This window comes from Cottoperca gobio, chromosome 10, assembly GCF_900634415.1.
Source record: "Cottoperca gobio chromosome 10, fCotGob3.1, whole genome shotgun sequence".
Classification (NCBI taxonomy): Eukaryota; Metazoa; Chordata; class Actinopteri; order Perciformes; family Bovichtidae; genus Cottoperca; species Cottoperca gobio.
Genome location: NC_041364.1, coordinates 9,010,760 through 9,032,065, shown reverse-complemented (window position 1 = coordinate 9,032,065; position 21,306 = coordinate 9,010,760). Strand labels below are relative to the sequence as shown.

At 40.3% G+C, this 21,306-nt stretch overlaps 1 protein-coding gene and 1 long non-coding RNA gene across 4 annotated transcripts in view; one reads left to right on the top strand and one right to left on the bottom strand.

Annotated features, from left to right (window-relative positions):
* Window positions 1–21,306, bottom strand: part of LOC115014352 (uncharacterized) — an 89,713-nt gene that overhangs the window by 27,657 nt on the left and 40,750 nt on the right. The window lies entirely within an intron of this gene.
* On the top strand, window positions 6,614–11,818 carry zic3 (zic family member 3 heterotaxy 1 (odd-paired homolog, Drosophila)). The gene is made up of 3 exons (XM_029441131.1): window positions 6,614–7,852; window positions 8,604–8,767; window positions 9,409–11,818. The coding sequence occupies exons 1-3, from the start codon at window positions 6,859–6,861 to the stop codon at window positions 9,589–9,591; spliced, it is 1,341 nt and encodes a 446-aa protein (XP_029296991.1). The 5' UTR covers window positions 6,614–6,858; the 3' UTR covers window positions 9,592–11,818.

Here is a 21,306-nt window from a genome sequence, read left to right as displayed (position 1 = left end):
ACGTGAACTATTTCTACACATAGACCCCTTTTTCGTTAATCTTTAATAAATTAATGATCATCAAAAGTGCACCATGCGTCTTGCAGGCTAGCACAGACATATATTTGGTTGCGTAACATGTAAATTATGAAATGTGACAAACAGCAGTGAATATGCTCCACTGTTCCTGGGAAACTCTGATAAACTTTCTTACTTTGGGGTGCTGTGAGGACAGCAGCTTCAAGCTCTCCACGCTCCTCTGGTGCAGCACATATTTTCTGCACGTCTCCTCACTTTGACGTGGCTCTGATCAGCGAACTTTCTTCTGTAGACCAGTTTAGCCAAATTCTTTATCTGTTGCTTTTATTTAAATCTACAAGACGTGGTGTTGGCTTCGGAGTGCAGCTTCTAGGTTGAAGGTGGGGGGGGGGGGGGGGGGGGGAGAACTTATTCCAAAGATTTAATCAGGCGGAATTTTTTTTAACCTTTTCTTAAAATAAAAAAGGAGGAAAAAAATAATTTTCTACATTGTTATGCTGACGTCACCTGCAGTGGATCATAGGCAGAGACAAAGCAAGGGGCCCACTTGACATTAAGTTCCGCAAAAATAGTAGACATGCCCAGAACTGGCCTAATTCCGTCATGATTGTAATGGACGCTCATGTTTGTCAACCTTTAACCCGATGCATTTCCGAAAATGATTGAAGGTTAAGGGCCAATAAACCGAAAGTTTCCAATCTGTCATTCAGAAAGCAGAAAGAACTGACAGACCTGCACCCCAATTCAACCCAGGTCCTTATTTGCATCAATAAGGCAAAACAAGAAAAAGGACTCTCTCTTTTATGATTTAATAGACCGATTCTGTGAGGATGTTGAGGCTCACCTTTTCAATAACACAGACACAGAAATGGTGTGCTATAGGCCAAATTCATAACTGCAGTTTGTACTGGAATATTTTGTAAAAAGGACCAGGATTATCTAAATGCTCATAACATCTAAATGTGCTCAAATGTTCAAATTACCCGTAATGTGTTTATACCTTAATTAAAATTAAGCCTAATAAGCAGTTTCCTAAAAATTACCAGTCTGTTCATTTAACTGGAAAACATGGGATTCTAGCAATAACAACATAATGAGAGTAAGTATTTAATTTGTAAATGTAAATCTTTAGAATTGACAAACAACATTTACATTTCTTAACATTAATGTTGGAGTGGTAAGGTTAGCTTCACATCGATAAACGATGCAATTATAATAGTAATGGCCAAGACATATACACATGTACCGCAATTATTTATTACTTAGTTGAGGACTTTGCTATGTTACTATAACATCTTTCCAGTAATATGTGTTACATTTGATAAAATATGACACATCCATGACAGTGTAGTATTTTAAATGTGGAAAACTACACATGGAACTCCAGTTTAAATATCAACATTGTAACAAATTCTAGCATTTTGACATCTGCAATCCCTTCCAACCCTCCAGCTTCATGGGTACGGTCATTTATGTTGGTTGCTTGACAGGCCAGACAAAATCCTAGTGACTGTTGCACACAAAATATCCCTCCCAACTATCAAAACACTCATGTCAGGGAATGCTCTTTACATGAGATCCAAGTCACTCCCAGAACAGTGAATATGAACCAAATGAATGACAAAGGGCGATAGTCAGCGATGAAATAAAACAGAACTGCCACAAGACCAGTTACAGTACAATGCCATGTTTTAGACAGGACCGAAAATTCAGCTAATTCCATTCCTTTAACTCGGGATGAGGATAAGAAGAATTACCCTAAAATAATATGAATCACCTTTTTTTGGGAAAGGTGTTTAAACAAATGTAATACACATATACTCTCACGTATATAAATGTCAATATACATGTTTATCCACAGTAAACTATTCCCCGTCTGTATATAAATCACCAAGTATTACACATAGTGTAGTCACTGTAAAACAAGACATGGCAAAAAATAATAAAGAGAGGAAGGATGGGGAGCATACAATTATTAGTTAGTATCTGTGTGTGTGTGTGTGTGTGTGTGTGTGTGTGTGTGTGTGTGTGTGTGTGTGTGTGTGTGTGTGTGTGTGTGTGTGTGTGTGTGTGTGTGTGTCCCGACACAAGGTTACTATGTTCATATATGTGGTATAACCAGGAATGCCTATGTGTGCATGTGTGTGTTGTTGTTTTTTTTGCATGTGTGTGTGTACATTTAAAGAAACTGGCTGCATTAGTGTGGAGCAGTGCTGATATATTATAATTGATGAGGGATGGCAGTGCACACTCTTGCCATGACTTTATGAAATGTAGATGAATTAACAGGTTTGAGATGTGTCCATTTGCAGACAGATGCTCCAGTAAATCACAGCAAGAAGTCAATTAGCCCTCTCCATCAGCCATATGAAGGCAAACACCTCGTACTGTAGGAGTCACTCAAGACCCAACTGACCATATAATGCATGAAATATGACGATCTGTGCAGTTATTATTGACCTGTATGCAATTATAAACCTGTTTTTAAGCTAATACGCAATGACAAAACGTATCTGTTTCTGCGATGACAAACAAAAAACAAACAAATGTATGCCGATAGCAATGCAAACAGTCAAGCATTACATTGTGAACTTACAAATTACAAGATAGTATATATGGCTGCAAATTCCTTATCATTACCAGCTGCTACACTTCAAGAGAAATGTAAAAAAAAAATTGATTATAGGCTACATATGTTTGAAAATACAACGCATAAAGTAAATATTTGTTTTGTGAAGACACTAAGCATTCAGAAAACAAGTTGACGCAAATGTCGTATGCATGGACTGTATTTTCACTGAGACAAATGCAAGCCAGCATTTATTTTATTCTGATCATGTATGAAATCTACTTGAGTATATGAATGCAGACCAGAACCTGAGCTGGTGGGATCTGCAGGACGTAACAGAACTGAGAAAAGTGTCATGGAGAAGGCACATAATGCAGCACACAAGACCACAATGATTCACATTGGTATTAAATCAAGGCACAGACACATAGCCTGAGAGTTGGCATATTAAACCACAGCAAAAAACCTGCAAGTTCATTGAACACAATGCTCATTTAGGCAAACAGTGATATTCATTTAACCATGCCGTTGGGATACACAGACTATTTTCTGCCTGTTTAAAATGGAAAATAGGAAAAACAACTTCATACACAGTGGTATTTTATAAATGGAAGCACTATTGGGTTATGGTTTTTGCCATTGATTTCAGGAGATGAAGATTTCACTTTTGTCTGGTCACTATTGAGTTAACTTCAAGTCCACAAACTCTTCTATACAGCACAAGCGGCCTCAGCCAGCCAAGCAGACTTCAGGCCAGACAATATGGACTAAAAAAAATTACTCAACATTGCTGTAAGAAAAAAATCCAGACGTTTGGGCTGCCATAGGCACATTTCTTTGTATAAAAAAAATACTTATCATAGATCTAAGTCATTTATAAAATTATGCAGTTAAATCATTTTTATAGCTGCTGACTTAACACATCTAGTTAGAATAAATGTATAAATGTGAGTTGTTTACCATTTAGGCTGATGGTTATGTTCTGCTCTTTTCCAACAGCATGGGCCTACTGTCACAGAGGTATGCTCACTACAATATTGGGATATTTTAAGGTAACGCGCATGCTCAGTTAGAAGAAGATTATGTTATAACCAATGGGCTATCCCAACGCCCAATGAGGTAATCCCAGCAGAGATAACTAAATCATCAAATTATAGCCTACATAGTGCTGCGGAATAACGTGATATAATTTAGCACGTTGCATTACGCACACGTGCAAATGATCATTAAAGATTTTAGACTGTGTACGAAATTTGAACCTAAGAAAAAAACAAAACTAGTCTTAAAGCATATTTATTAAATCTTATGCAATTGAAATGAACATATCTGAAGGTTAAAATAACAACACATATAACAGACTATAATTTACCAGAATTAAATTAAATAGATATGTCAAAAAATAGAGGTGAATGTGTGAAGGGCGGCATGCCCGAGGAGCGGTGTAAAATATTCTGGGGGAAAAAAATGTCTGGTGTGAGTGAGACAAACGGTTAACAACAGTGCAGCTCTATAACGAGGCCTATTAGGCTGTCTTTCCCCCTGTTTTTAAGTTCCCCCATGTTCTATTGTCCAGTAAAAATAGTATTATTGTGCCCAGGCAGCCTGTTCCTTTCAGGCAAGAAGCAGTATAATTTTTTTGAAACAGGAAATTAAATAATATGACCTAATATTCTTGCAATCCAGACTCTCTAGGTGTGTGTAGGTGCTGGTGAAAGACATAATTAGAACATGCGTATTTCAAGCATCAATTGTCAAATTCCACATTAGTAGAATTAATAAAATAATAAAATATATAATAAAGAACCGTATACCGGAAGAGATCTGCAGTGGTTGTAAATTAAACTCAGAGGCAACAGTTGCTTAACATTAGGTCTAGTTGATGACAGCTCCTCTTTTTTCTCAGCAACAGCCCAGTGCCGACGCTGCTGCTGTCGCTCACAAACATTTGTGACTCATCTAAACCATGTTACCTAATTATTCCATAGTGATAATATGGCTGCAAATACACGGCACATAACCTTAAGTGGCGTATGGGGCCTTCACGTTTCAACAAGCCAATAAAATATGGAGGGAATACAGGAAAACTTAACAGGCTGCTTGTCACTTGCGAAAGTTCAAAAAGGTCGCCATAAATCTCATACTGCAAAACTGTAAAGGAAAACTATGTTAACTGTGTGTGTGTGTCTCTCTCTGTAGGCTACGTGTTTTTGAGTGTGTGCTCGTGGTACACTGTGTATGCGTGCGTGTGTGTGTGTGTGTGTGTGTGTGTGTGTGTGTGTGTGTGTGTGTGTGTGTTGGTGCACGCGCATGCTGTGTGCCGTGTGAGAGGACGTGTGTGAGAGTGAAGGGAGGAGTAAACTGTGAGAGGCCATGTCTTCGTGGTGAGAGAGAGGGAGAGGGAGAGCAAGGCAGGCAAAAAGAGGGAGGGGGAGAGAAGGGGAGAGAGAGAGAGAGAGAGAGAGAGAGAGAGAGAGAGAGAGAGAGAGAGAGCAGCTTACGGAGGAAAAGGAGATGAAGTGAATCTCCTTCGCCGTTTTGCTTCAAGATAAGTTGTTGAGGTTATGTACAAAAAGCGTAAGTGTTGTAGCGTACTAATGTGCACGACTGCCATAAAGAAACAGAGGTATGCAGGTCCTTGCAACAATAAATTACCATATGAGTAACAGGCCTAAGCATTGAGCAGGCTATCCTCACTTCAAGAAAACTAAATCACATGCAACCTCAACCGGTTAAATATAATAAACTGTAGATTTACACACTTCCACACCATGCAGTCCACACAGGCCTGTCTCGTGGCCCCTGTTACTAAAAGACAGACGACGGATAAGTAAAAAAAAACTCACCTTTTCATTCTATAACTCTTTCTCGGTTAAATGTTCTGGAGTGAATGCGGTATGAATGAGGGCGAAAGCAGAATGAAGGACTGATTTGAAGTTTTTTTTTTTTTTTTTTTTTTTTTTGGTCCAGATCCCCTAAAATAAAGAATGTGAGCTCCTTCCTGGGACAGATTGAGGGGGAAAGGATGTGAAAGGTTTGGAGTTAAAAAGCGCCGCTTGAAGCACTCAGCGCGTCTCTGAACTTGATCAGATTTCATGTGTCCTGCAGCGAGTCAGCGGCAGCCCTGTGAAACTTGCTCAATGGCACGAATTTTTGGCTGAGCGAAAAAATCTCAGGATATTACAATTACTGCCATCTTTCTTTCTGTCTTTTATTCCACCGTCTTACACCCTATAGAGCTTTTGCAAAAAAAAAAATACCCCCTCCCCTTTCAAGCGGCTTCAATAAAGCCACAGTTTGGAACTGTGCCAAGTACATTCAAGTTTTCAGTTAATAAGAGCCAAACTGGTCTCATGAAAGAGAGAAATAACACAGATAAGTCAAAAAATATCAAAAATGATATATAAACTAGATAGATAGATAGATAGATAGATAGATAGATAGATAGATAGATAGATAGATAGATAGATAGATAGATAGATAGATAGATAGATAGGATCTTTTTTCAAATATGCAAGATCTTCAAAATATATTGAAAAGTTTTTAATATGTTTGAAAAAACTAAATATGGTAAACCAAACACATTGAATGTTGCTTCGTTAACTGTTTCAGCATAATAATCAAGGGGGCCACTAAAAGTTTGAATATGGTTGAAAAAATAGGTTTAATAGCCTGCAGCGATTATTTTTATTTGAATCTATAAAACTGCCTGGGAGTTTCTTGAGGAGTATAAAACACGTATAGCTGCATAAGACATGCGCTACACATAACACATCCAAGATCTGCGCTAGAGTGCTCCGCTATACCTGCAAAATAATGCCTGTAAGAGCCAATCAAATGAAACCAATTGAGACGACCTGCCATCTTCAATACCAAACTGTGCCAATCACCAGAAATCTAGCCAATTAACACCCTCCTTCGCAGTCACGTGTCGGAGGGGTAGCTGAGCGCTGATTGGCTGTTGTAGCACTGCCTCCCGAGTTCATTTATGTTCTGGGAGTGAGTGATTGACTTTATCAGTCCAAGGACATCATCCGGCTGGAAAGGGGGGGAAGTTTGATCCTCTTTCTCACGGATCGCAGTCAACGGGAGATTTTTTTCTCCCAACTCTTTACGCATAGGATTTTTCCCCGTTTTGGCTCCGTTTGTTTTTTTATTTTAGGATTTTGCGCAAAACGTGGTAAATCTCGGCGCGGTTGTCTGCAGCTTGCGCGCTCCGCTGCACTGGATTTTAATTTTGTTTTCTTCCCGTGTCCTAAGTTTGCTTCACGCTCATGACTATGCTTCTTGATAGCGGTCCGCAGTTTGCATCGTTAGGAGTGGGGGGTTTCGGGACACCACGGCACCACGACCTCGGGAACAGAGACCAGGGTCTGGGACTGAATCCCTTCACCGATTCCCCCCACTCCGCAGCTTTCAAAATCAGCTCCGGCGTGGCTCACGATATCGCCTCCAGCCAGACATCAGCTTTCACTCCGCAAGCCACTGGATATGCAGCAGCCCTGGGACACACTCACGGCGGGCAGGTGGGTTCGTACGGTGGGGGAGCGTTCAATTCAACACGGGACTTTCTCTTCCGGAACCGGGGTGTTGGAGAGTCCACAGCGCCGAGCGCCCAGCATGGGCTCTTTGCATCTTCGGCGGGTAGCCTCCACGGGCCGCCCGGGATCAGCGATAACCCCGGACATCTGTTGTTTCCAGGACTTCACGACCAGGGGGTGAGCCACACTTCGCCGAGTGGACATGTAGTTAACAGCCAAATGCATCTTGGCTTACGCGGGGACATTTTCGGAAGACCTGATCCTTACCGTCCGGTCGCGAGCCCTCGGACGGACCACTACGGGGCTCAGCTTCACAACTACAGCCATCCTATCAACATGAACATGGGGATGAATGTGCCGACACACCACGGTCCAGGAGCCTTCTTTAGATACATGAGACAACCGATTAAACAAGAATTATCCTGCAAATGGATAGACGAGAACCAGATGAACAGACCCAAAAAGACTTGCGACAGGACGTTCAGCACCATGCACGAGATGGTCACTCATGTGTCCATGGAGCACGTCGGCGGCCCCGAGCAGAGCAACCACATCTGCTTTTGGGAGGACTGCCCGAGAGAAGGGAAATCTTTTAAGGCCAAGTATAAACTCGTCAACCACATCCGTGTGCACACGGGCGAGAAACCATTCCCATGCCCGTTCCCCGGATGTGGGAAAATATTCGCTAGATCGGAAAATTTGAAAATCCACAAAAGAACACATACAGGTAGGCACCGAACGTAGCATGGCACGGCGTGCGTAAAATAACATATTTCCTTTTTAAAGTGAGGCTATTCTGAATAGAAATGCTGTGTGCTGTGTGCTACAAAAAAACGTGCATGTCTGTGTTGTTTACATCAACCATCTGAGAAGTTGGGCCCACATTTTTCCAGTGGAACTGTTCCCAAATTGTTATTAGTGCAGTTTGAATTATTCCTAAACACACTGATCAATTATTGTTGGCTCAATAATGCAGAAAACGTGTTTCTGTTGACCAACTCTGTGTGTTAACCTCTCCATGATCCGTGTAGCTTTTCTGCTCAGAAGTTGTGTGTGATATATAAAAGATAGACCCATGTATTAAAGTTTAATTGCTTTAGCTGTATTGGGCTATTTAGCTAGACTCAGAACGCTTGTTCTTTCTGGACGTCACATACAATTATAATGAATGAGTTTGGAGCTGTGTTTATAATTCTTGCCCTTGTTCAGCTATCACATCGTGCAGTAGATGCCCTGTTGATTCAGTGTTTACGTTATACGAGCAGACGCACAGAGCAGGCCAGTAGTAGTATGAAGGCGCAGGCCTGACAGAGCAGAGTGTAGTATCCATGTCGCCCTGAAAATGTAGGTTACTCGTGTTATAAAATAGGCTGCAGACTATTTACATCACCGGGCTTCGGGTTTACAGGTTGTGTTACAATGGGAGTTTGTTTGTGCGGACCATTGGGGTAACTCAATGTGTGTATTTAATCCTGCAGGTGAGAAGCCGTTTAAGTGTGAATTTGATGGCTGTGACAGACGCTTCGCCAACAGCAGCGACAGGAAAAAGCACATGCATGTGCACACATCAGACAAGCCATACATCTGCAAAGTGTGCGACAAGTCATACACACACCCCAGCTCTCTCAGGAAACACATGAAGGTAATTAACGTCTTCATTACTCCTTAAACACATTAACACACACATACTCACACACTCTCTCTCTCTCTCTCTCCACTCCCCCACTTCCCCCTCTACTGCAACAGACTACAACTTCAGGCATTTCTTAAGATGGTGTAGCACTGTCCCACTGCATAAACAAGAGAAAAACATTTAAGATGTCATTTAGTCTATTAGTGACACTCAAACTCTCAATTAAACAATTTAAATATATCAGTGAGTGAGTTGTGATTATTCCACACGTCTGTCACTCTGTGATACTAGATTCACAGCTTAAAGCCTTTTGCCTTAATTAAAAAAAGTAACGTGTTTTTAAGAAAAGCGTTTAAATGTTTTCTCTTGCCATTTTTTAATAACATCATACTTTAAGAAAAACTACATTTTAAGATACAAATTAATGGCGCATTGATGTGGCTATGGTTTGCAGTGTTGAAGTTGCCGTGCCTGTTTTAAGTTTGCTGTGTGTTTACTGTTACAGAAGCTCCATAAAATCCAGAATTAATCCGCATTTAAATCTAACACCCTTCTATCGAGCAACTTCAAATTCACTGTTAGGGCATACAATATTATTATAAGTCAGTCTTAGTATCTAATCTTTTTTATTTTTTTTATTTTTTTCACAGGTACATGAGTCTCAAGGATCTGAATCGTCTCCAGCAGCAAGCTCTGGATACGAGTCGTCCACACCGCCAGTGCTGGTCTCAGCCAACACTGAAGACCCGACAAAAACACCACCGTTAGCCGTACAAAACACGTCTGGTCACAGCGAAGGACTGGCACCCAACTTTAATGAATGGTACGTTTGAAGTCAGAAGAACAAACCCTCTCTCAATGTGGACCACGGAGTTGGGGATAAAAAAACTTAAAAACTATTCCTGTTCTCTTCACACACACACACACACACACACACTCAGTCATTCACACACACACACACACACACACACACACACACACACACACACGCTGTCAGACACACACAAATGGGATTGGGATAACAACAACAGGAGATGAGAGCAAAAGCCAGCACCAAGCAGGCCACGTCCGTTCTCAGGATCACGAAATTTGACTTTTATTGCGCAGTTTTGAGGAAATCAAACAAAATCCCGAATAAATAAAACTCAATACTTTCTCAGTATAAATAAATGTTTTTTTATCTTTTAGTTTACAGAAAAAAAATTGTTTTATTTTTCATTTTATGTATTTTCTCAAATTTTTATTTAAAAAAAAGAATAAAAAGGAAGATTATTTCACGCTGTTTTATATGACGGTGACGCGCTATTGTCGCCTCTTCAATTGATTGTTGGAACTTCAAACAGTCTTAAGAAACGTGCCAAAGTCTTTGTCATGAACTTGAACACAGAAAAAAAATCCTAAATAAATATTATACTCGTGAATGTATTTCCTTGTTTGATGGGGTCGAATCTATTGTCAACGTCCGTTTTCAGGTGGAGAAATGTGGTATTAGGTTACGATTGTTACCGTTGAATATAACGTTGCCTTTTGTTAATACCGTTGTAAATACATATCCATGATGCCATATTTATCAATTTGTAATTTAATTATGGGTATAAGTTCTGAAACTTAAATGATATTTATGGAAATGTTTTCTAACAAGAACTGTACAGTTTTGGTCATAACCAGCTTAACATTGAACAAATGATAAACTCTAAAGCTCAAACATCGCGATTGTATCCTTCTGTTTTTTCTTTTTAACCAATAGGCCTATATGTGTCTTATTTGGATCGAAGAAATCATCTATATGAATATTATGGATTTGTCTATATATAATGCAGATATTTCCGTCACTTTTATTTTCTTTATGAGACCATTGACATGTAAATCATTGACATTGTAGAACTGAGTTCAGTTGAGCTGAGAAGCTATAAAACGGTTCTGTTGATATCTTTATTTTTGGTTCAATTTAAACTTTTTTGTGTATTTTACTTTTCTAGAATCAGAAATAGATGTCAATTCGTAGCATAAACTCAGTATTGAAAAAAAAGAATAAACCCATCAGCCTATTGCACTCCTATACAGGTCTTAGACGAGTGTGCGAAGTTCATGATTTCCAAATCAAGGTGACAGCATTTTGAGTATTTCAAATTCGGGTCAAGCACCCAAATATATGCGCCATTATGGCACTCTTTATAGTTCCAGCAATGTCTTTGTGCAAGTATGTTTAAATGTGTGCATCGGCAACAACGGAACTGTCACAACACAGTATCTTCAAAAATAAAAAAAGTTTTTTTGTCTGTCAGCTTGCATTGTTTTAAATGTAATTCTTCTGTGAAACTAAGCGTGTTATTTGTTGTGGTGTTGCCTATAGAGCAGTTTGATTACACATTTGCTTGTTTTGTGTGAATAACTTGTCAAGATGACATTTTTTGTGTTTAACAAAATTTAGTGGAAGGAATTCTAGATCTATGTGGGTTGGGGGAGAATACGTTCAGTGGCAAAAAGAGTTACAGCATTGCATTGTAACCTATTCTCAAGAAATAAATATTATGCATACACAAAGTATATTGTACTCATATGAGAACAATTTCAGACCACCAGCACTACTTTTAAAATAAAATGTAAAAAACGGTACCTCGTGACAGTGATATATGAAATAAGTTTATTTAAATAATTTAAGGAATATATGTTTTATATGCTATTTTCTATACCTTAATTTAAATGAAGTACTTTTTCTTATTCCCACCACCTTTCTGCCCCATGTCCAGAGGTCAGCGAAAAAATATCTGATGTATAAACACAGCTAGAATGTGATGTTGTAACACTTTCTGGGAGAAATGGGTCACACTCCAAGTTATTCCTGAAGAGCAAAAATGTTTTACTGATGAACTGTGTCACTGTGCCACATTGAGGCAAACCCTGTTACAACAGCAGGCCTATGCGTTAGCCTATTTAGCTACCAGAGGCAAAGGTTCCTTGTACTTTTTAGGCTACTGTATGTTGGTTGATTTGTTTTACCAACTATTTATGAAGAAATGTGAACGGACATTTTGACTGAAATTAAAAAAACATTATGAAAATCGACTTTCAGACTTCGACGTTGATTATTATCATCATGTTGTTCTGCTCCCTGCATCTTTATGCATATAGCCGACACTGTTTCCCATGCTGTTTGTATTAGACTACTAGGAGTCACTTGAACTTGACACTGATTAAGGAGCCATCTTAGTATCTTGGCTGTGTGTGTGTGTGTGTGTGTGTGTGTGTGTGTGTGTGTGTGTGTGTGTGTGTGTGTGTGTGTGTGTGTGTGTGTGTGTGTGTGTGTGTGTTTGTGTGTGTGTGTGAATGGGAATATTAGGGGGAGCAAGTAAGAGAACCACTTCTAGGCAGAGAGTTTGGGGTTTACATTGGGGATGTGGGTCATTCGTCTATGGGTTAGGGTTAGGGTTATTATTCGTTATTGAATTAGCGTTTACAAATAATAATCCTAACATGCCGACTGGAAGACGGGCAACTGAGGACACAGTGTGACCGTGAAACTGGAGTGGGGTACGTTGCCAAAAGTGGCGCTGCCTCATCGTCTCCCACTACCCGATTAACAAGGAACCGCTTCATAAAAACAACCAAAGGAGTTACCACACATCAATGGACGCCATAATAAGCATTTAAACGGCGAAAAAATCAGTTTGAATGACAACAGAGGCTCATGCACAGACTCTGCATCACTAATATGACGGTGTCGTGTAACCACTATTTTATAAAGGTATGTTCGCTATAATGCAGGAAAAACAACAAATACACTATGTGTATACTTTGAAAGACTGCTGTAAAGAGAAGATGTTACTGACTTCCGTCTCTAAAGCAGAAGAGTATTTTTACACCAACCCCCACAAGGTGCTTCAAACCAACATCCCCCCTCCCTCCCCATATCCTTCAGATTTGGGAATATTGATTCAATTCTGTTTCTGACTTTTGCGCAAGCGCAACCTTTGCATTCCGTTTGATTTCATTTATTTTCACTCCCTCTTCCCCATACCACCCTCCCCCTCCCTCCCTGCCCGGCTCGTCTAGTCTAGTCGCACATTTCAAGTTCCCCCTCTCAGACACCGTGACGTCAAATAACCGAGACCCGGCTTCCTCCGAAACACGGCGGGCTCACATGGAGGCTGCATTTTTACGCATGAATATGGGATGTGCGAAACCGAAAGGTGGCTGCACTCTGACCTGCAGGAGGTGATTTCTATTAGGGAAGACACAAAATATGATAATAAAATAAATAAAACGTTAACATTTGTACATCCAAAAGGGGATCGTATGCGTTTTCCCTGCCATGACACCAGTCGTCCATGTTATTGGTGGGTTAACCGGGTGGATCAGATAAAACATTGTTTTCTGATTTATAGTAGCCTACTCTCCACCGGTAACAGCCCGTGTTACTTCCCATGTATTGAGCTTTATGCTGACGCCCAATACAAATCATCGTTTCCATGTTATTTGAGAAACCAGGGCAGGCTTTTCAATCCAGAAGAGAAAGAAAAAAACATGAAAGGCTCCTTTCTGGTGGATTCTCAATGGATTAGAAAGCAGTGACGGTCACGTGGATGCAGTTGTGTAAAGACTGGCGGCTGTATCATAGCAATGCCCCTCTGCAGCAGACTACAACTGTCTTTGAATAACGTTAGCGCTCATTCATCTTAAGTTATCTCATGGATTGCTATACTGTGCTGCGGTGTGTGGACTCAGAGGTTGGCAGATGACTGTTGACAGCGTGCAGTAGCCTTTAATCTCTCTCTGCCTATAGGGTCCGCCGCTTGTAGTATCCGAAGGAGGAAGGGAGCGGAGGCTACCGGGGGGAGTGGGGGGGGGGGGATTGTATTCTGCAGGAAGAAAACACATAGGACTGAGTTTTACTCATGGCTCGCGCCTGTCGCTGAAGTTTGATATCGGATTGATTGGTCAACCCCAACCCCTTCTCACTTCATCCCGTCTTCTCAGTCGAGTATTTGCTGGCTAAGCGGGAGAGCGCGCTCTAAGAGGATAAACCGGCACGGGCAGGTCCCCAACGCCTTTTGTCACGCAACGGAGACTGTGATCTTAATAAACCCAGTGGCTAATTTATCACTCATAAATAATTTCCTAATTATTAGACGCAGCATGCACATAATATATCTTAATTAATTCAAACGTGTGTATAAGTTATAGCTGTTTTTTTTTTTAAACATGTGAGGCTTTTATTTGGCATTATTAAAGCTTTACAGTGAGGGAGGCTGTGCAGGGTGCAAGATCTTGCTCAAGGGCACTTTAGCAAGGCACTTGGCCGTGGATCCGCGATATGTTGGATATGAGACGGGCCTTACGCATCAGCACATGACCAAACTATGTTTTCTGCTACACACCAGGATGTTCTGATTCCCCTGCCATCTCTGCTCAAAATAGACACGATCAATGCTGCCAAAACTGAATCATCATAAATTAATTCAGTCATCTGAGAATGTGTGTGAAATGCAGGGTTTCTCTTTCCACATATGGCAACAGAACAAGTTAACATAGTGGATTACTGTAGACATTTATGGCAGTCGTTTCTTTAATCAAGACATTAAGCCTGCACGGGTAACTAGGATATGTTGTCACTAAACGCACCGTGACAATTAGATTGAAATGAGATGGATTTGCAACATCATATGGGAGGAAATATCGCTTGCTAAACACACTGCATAAGAGCTAACATACATCTGATAATGACTTAAACGAGGGCTTCCATTTGCGCGGAAGTTGATGTGCTCGCCAATTATCGCTGCTTATTTCACCTCCAGCAGGGTGTTGAATATGCATCCACAAAGTACCTTAATCCACGGTGTGTCTTTATATTTTAACGTGTTTCATGGCTTTTGTGATGCAAACTGATTAACACAATGGCTTTGTCTTTGAGTTCAATTATTCTTCAATTGACTCCTAAGAGACATTTACATACCCCACCATACTGTATACTGTATAGCCTGCAGGCAACTCCGCTGAAGGGAAACGATTGAAAGTGGCCGTGCAATTGTGAAACATTACAGAATGATATGTAGTGTTTCCAATGAGTTCAGTTATGATTCATACTGTAAGCCTGCTTTGACAGAAGCACATTTGGTCAAGTAGATTTACAGATCAGTCACATTTGTGGTGCTATAAATAGTGCTAAATGTGCACAATAAATACATAAATACCAATCATCATTTACAGCCCCTAACACACACACAACACCCACCTCTTAAGTGATATTTCTGTTCTGCTATGGGCTGAAAGACAAACTATTAGTAGGATGTCCAACAGGAGACAGCGTTTATTCCCCAACATCTGGCGGGGTGTCAGAAACTTGATGAATACCTTATCAGAGCAGGCGCAGGAATAAACGCTAATAGGTCCCCGGAGTGAAGGCTCCGGCAAACGCTCATTCAGCCAAGCAGATGTTCGGCAATTGTGCTTTGCGTTTGTCTTTTGACATATATATTTTCTACACGTTTGAGAGGTGGTAAATAGGTAAATGAGCAATTTACATTATTTTAATGGGCCGTTTCTCTGCCCTGAGCGCCAGTAGTGAAGCATTCCCCAAAAGCGGCGCAATAACAAGAAGTCCCCCCGAGGAGGGAAGACTAGTTTTATGCATCATTGAACTGCAGGTTATTGGAGAAGGGGGTAATGTGTTCAGGTTTTAATTGTTAAGCAACGAGTACCTGAACTATCAACATCTGTGATCAAATATGTAACTAATGCCATAGCACAACTGTCTTTTTGGCTTTTATATCAGCTGGGATGTTGCTTTTGTTTCAGATGAATGGCGTGATACAGCACTTTGAGCAAACTTTTCACCTGAGAGCTGCCCTCGTCCCGGGACAGCCTCCACCTCCCAGGACGGGTTCTCCCCTGAGGGGACAGGTAGCAGCTCTCACATATTCATCAGCCTTTCAAAATAAAGGGGACAATGCTCGTTAATGTCCCCTTTTCTAGAGACAATGAAATAGAAGTGGAGAGTGCCTTTCCATTATTTAAAGACTTCATTCATCGCCTCTGGTGGTGATTTTCCCGCGCTTGCGCAATGCTATGAGTTCTGTAAAGCTCCAAGTTGGACAACATCAGGGAACGGAATTGACGCACATGCGTTGTAATAACAAGATGCACATGTTGCACAGGGGTGGTGCACAAACGTATTTCACGTGATAGATTGATAGATAGCTGGATGGATGGATCAAGCGCATGAATGAGCAAGCAATAAATAAATAAACCCTCTATAGCATATGTTCCTTCACAAAAATAAAAATAGGTCACTACTACAACACAGCGAGAAACAAAAGTAGCCCATATCTCTTGCACAATTCCGATTTGTGCCCCAGAAATGCCAATCAACGCGGGAAAAGGCGAGCGCTGGTTGCATAATGTTTGCGCAATCTTTAATCCGTTATGGATATGCATGAGGCAGGGATAGCACTATGAATAACAATCCGCTTGATCCTGCCACAGCCTCAGCACGTGCGCGCGCGATTTCTGGCATCACACAAACACTGAAAGAAACAATGAAAGATATGTTCTCTTAAAGTTTTTTCCCCTATAACTCTCCACTGAGGGGGGGGGGGGGGGGGGGGGTCTGTCACCTTTAAGGAGTGACAGCATCTTTGTAAAATGTAGATTTATGGAATACATCATGATGTTTTTTTTTAGATAAGTTTGTTTTATGATTAATTACCCACTGTATGTACCTCTACATCACTCGCTCATGTCCTGTTATAAACACTCCATTCAAATGTAACAAATAGATAGATTCAACATTACCGACTGTGAGCCACCTTCTCCATGAACACTGGAGTCATTATTTCCCAAACGATTAGCAGTTCTGAACGATGAACAGACCTGTTATGATTCAGAGTAACATGGTGCTATATTGACACCTTCTGTGAGACTAAATATTCTTCATCACGCATACATGATAAACTTTTACAAGAGCTGCCTTGTGAAAAACATTGCTGCAGACACAGTTCTTGCAGAGCAGTTGCTCATCATAATGTAAAATAAAAATGAAAGGATAATCGAAGTAAAATGATCTCTATGAGTCTTTAGGTTCCTAGACATATGTGAACAATAAAAAAAATAAAAAGTGTTGCTATTGGACAAGGATGTCACATCATACTTCTGTCACTTTGACCTTGAAACTACACTGAAAAGAAGCCCATGAAAAGGTTTCTATAAATATGTGTCTTTTGTTTCCAAGGGGCATTTCATAGTTTCATGAGAAGAAGAAAAAATCACAAAAAAAAGGAACCATTTCTTTTTGGAATAAACGTGTACGTTTGTGCATTTTCTGCATCTTTGGAGGGGATTACCAAAGCAAGGAGCCACTTAGGAAATATTTATTTGTGTTTTAACATCTGCGGTAAATGGCCACAGGCACAATTGTGAGGATGACTTTGAGTAAGGAGAGGAAGCATGACACATAATAGCAAACAGGAGCCTTAATCCACCACCGCCACAACAACAACAACAACAGCAACAACGCAGCCTGGATTTTCCACATGTAATGCCCCAAACTTACTCTGTATCCTGTAATAAGGTGTGTTTGGATAACTGGGCTTTACAGGAAAGGACAAGGTTAGTGGATGAGTGATGGGGGTTCTGCTTCTAAAGGAGAGTGATATTCAACAGCTGTGTTATACAGGTTTTCAACAGCCATAATAAAAAGTGTTAGACATAGCACCAGGTTTCTTCCTCCCACTTTTCCACTAATCTAAATTCGACTCTCCCACTGAGCCTTTTGGCCCAAACAGTATACCAGCGGCTCATATTTTCACAGCATTAGACGTTGCTATTATTGTGGGGGTTTGGGGTATTTTCACGGCTCTGTCTTGAACTAGACCAACAGAGAAGAGTCAAAAGACATTTTCTCCCCGAGAAGGATCAAAAATCACTTCCATCACGATGGAAACAATGCAGTGTGATTGCACTTCTTCAACTTTGTGCCACTGGACAGTAGAGATGTTTTTAGTTTTTATTAATGGTCACCATCCTGGGATAATAACAGGCGAGCAGGGTTGGGAGAGGGAGGAGGAGGTGTTGGAGGAGAATAAGGAAACAGGTAGGAGGGCCTGGTGAAGGGAGGGGGGTGGGAAAGCCAGGTGCTGGTGGAAATTGGCAGGCGATTGCCAAAGCGACCTCATGCCAGGATAATGCATGGGGCCATAGGTGTCCCCCAAACCAATCCCAACCCTCATGCTGATAGCTTTTCAATGCCTGTGGGACAATCTCTACAAATAATTGCTTTTCCTGTTTCAATTCTGCTGAGGGCCAGTAACAAAAGAGAAGGGACTTTGTTTCTCACAACCATTGCAAAGTGCGTGGTGTATATAGTATTTGTAGCCATTGTTAGTCACTATATAGTTCCAAATAATGCAATTTATCTTTGAATGTTATGTAATTTACCATACACAGTGGCTTTGGTTCTTTAATGATATCAATAAGATAAGAATGAGAGTGTGCTTTCAAAGTTTGTACATGGCCGTGTGATTGGCAGATCTCTCCTTAATATATTGCACATTTTCCTTCAGGAAACCTTTGGACGTTTGTAACTAATCTCCTGTTTGTTAAATAGTAACATATTTTCATTTGTATCTCTGAGACACCCTATCCATCCTCTGCTATGATGACCGATGACATATTGTCCTCTGATGGAGGGAGTGAAGCTCAGCAGGCCTGGTAGAAACCCAAAACCTCTCTCCACAGTTCCCTCAAAAACTCAATGGAAAGTTTGACTTGTTGCTCTGACAATAAGAATAATTCATGTCAAGTTTTTTTTGTTGTTGCTTATTTCCTTAATTAATAAGCTTTTCTGTCTTTATTTTTTTATTATTTTTTTCAGCCCACATCTGCTTTAACTTCTAAGGTAAATATATTTACTGAGAAAAATCATAGTATATATTCTAATTAGACAACAAAATGCGATGTTGCCAATAATAATGCTGGTATTCTTAACTTGATAAGATTAGCATATTTCTTTTTTTTATAATAATAATTAATATTATTGTAACTATTAAACATAAATAAGATGATTATAAAATCCTGCTGACTTCAACTATATATTTTTCCTGCTCGTTAATTTAATTGTTTTATGAAGCGCATTTAAAGTTAAAAGAAACCTAAGCAGGCCTCATATTTCCAGCTGCAGTAACCTTCCTCTTACCGCCTTGCACTACTCAAAATAACTCAAAATAACAAAAAGAAAAAGAAAACGTGCGCTCTTCTAATTATTACCGACCCACTTGTCTCGTCCTTGAAAAGGTTTGTGCGCAATGAAGTCAAGAAAACCGAGTTCAATCAAAACAGGGCCGTTTTCTATAGAGGGGACTGTTTAAGCAGCGGAGCAACGGAGAGGAAAGCCCTCTCATTTAAAGGAACTGCTAAAGAGGTTGAATTAAAAACCGTTTTGCTTCGGCAGAAACGAAATTCTCGAAAAACTCGACTTTTTACAGGACAAAAATAAATATCAAAACCACCATCACCTCTTTAATTTATATGAATAGACTTGTTAATGTTTATTTGTTCCGAAACAAATCGTTTCCCCGCGATGCTTTTATTATCTGCAGCATAAAAGAGCCAAATAAAGATAACGCAATTTAGATAGATGTCTCCTCTAAATAAAACAAAAGGGTGAGGGTCTGTAACTCAAGCTGTGTGTAGGTCAGGGTACAGTTTAATACTGAGAAACGTTACTACGCAGGCAGTTTGTTTTCATTCTTGCGGAGCATAAATAATGTAGAACCTCGCCTGTCTGTCACTTACCTTTAATATGCAGTCGTTCATACATTAGCAATGAAGGTGGTGGAAGCTGTTGTAAGAGGTGATATTATAAGACGTGACATTGGGAACTGGCCCAACCTTCAACGACCAAGTTCACACCTTAAGTGACGCGGAACATGGACACCTTTTAATAAAAAAAATTGAAAGGAATAAATAAGTGAACAAACTTACTTGGCAGATTTTGAGAAAGCTGATTTTTGAAATAGATCAGTGCGTCGTTTCATTTGTAAAATAACTCAAAATCTGCAGGTTTATGAAGTGAAGTCAAATCTGTGTAGAACTCAATTTTCATTTCCAGCTTTTTACAGTCAAGTTTATGTGGTAGAGCTCTCCCCTCACTGTGTGATACTTTTGATATTCTGTTGAAATTGGCAACGGTGTGCCAGTCCAGTACCTAGTTTAATTTACCTTGTCTTGGGAATGATTTTCCTGTATTTCCTAAATAAGGTGAAATCTGGGGCATGCAGACTCTCTACTGCTTGTCGGAATCAGTGGAGTGTGAAATTGCAACACCAGACAGCCAGGATAATAGCTCAGAAGGGGGCTAATGTCCCTGCCACATTCACATAACATTTTTATAATGACTGAATTAAAAGGGGGGAAAGTAAAGATTTATGCTATAGTCTGTGTTGTCCCTTTATTCCTGTCTTGATCTGTGCTTTAGCTTTCTGTAGGTGCATTTGTCCTGTTAGGATTAAGCGGTGTAAATGGATTAGATCGAAAATGCCGTTTGTAAAATGGAAATAACCTGTGCAGTACAGTGCGGTCTGGCCTTCCCTGACTCTCATCTGGGCCCTTTAGGACCCTCCTCTCTTACTGTGCTTTGTCAAAGGGTTACCAGTTGGAACAATTAATAATATTGAGGGCTGTTTCTGCTCCACCATTCCTCCAAAGACACAAAGTACCACATACATGAGCACAGAAAGGGCACTTTCAAACTCAAACCTCTTCTTTCTCCGTCTGTCCTTGCAACACATGCACAGACACACACACACACACACACACACACACACACACACACACACACACACACACACACACACACACACACACACACATATACACAAACTTGTACTCCAACACACATAAATTACATGGGGATTATTGAGACATGGTTCTGTACTGTGAGAGATGTCACCAGCAGGGCCTGATTTGTCAGGCTTTACTATACCTAAATTCAGTTGGTAATTCGTCTGCTTTTAGATCATTCCAAATAGCCCCCCAAATCCCTGCGACTCACCATTTAACACTCCCACTGGTGCTAAACCTAATCTTTCCTCTGACTGGGGTCACCATTCTGGTGGTCTCAGCTTTCCAGCCACTGGACTAACTCCTACCAACTCAGTCAACAGTCTGTCTCACATCAAAGCAAACATCTGACACAAGAAGTAATCTTTTTGTGCCATACATCTTTTAACAAGACAGGGTGGAGCAGCGTCAATGGTTGCTGGAAATGCAGCCATCAGGTAGATTAGGGTTAAGATTTATCACGTACTTCACCAGAAACTAATAGTAAAATAACATTAAAATGCTAAAAGCCGGTCCAGGATTTGCTCAATCAAAAGCATAAAAGAAGAAGAAAAAACTGTGGAAAGTCAATAAAAAGTTGATCAACTTTTGGGTAAACAGAGCTCATGCTCATACGCTCATAAAGTAATGCTTCTTTTAAGGATGTTGTTCCGATGATGTAAAAATGTTCCCGATAATCCTGGCATGTTTTGACTCAGAACCTCATGAAATCT

Bases quoted from the DNA above. Each gene is read 5' to 3' on its own strand.
- zic3 (XM_029441131.1), top strand. From the start codon at position 6,859: ATGACTATGCTTCTTGATAGCGGTCCGCAGTTTGCATCGTTAGGAGTG. The intron at 7,853-8,603 runs GTAGGCACCGAA...TTAATCCTGCAG, and splicing joins CCACAAAAGAACACATACAG to GTGAGAAGCCGTTTAAGTGT. The intron at 8,768-9,408 runs GTAATTAACGTC...TTTTTTTCACAG, and splicing joins CTCTCAGGAAACACATGAAG to GTACATGAGTCTCAAGGATC.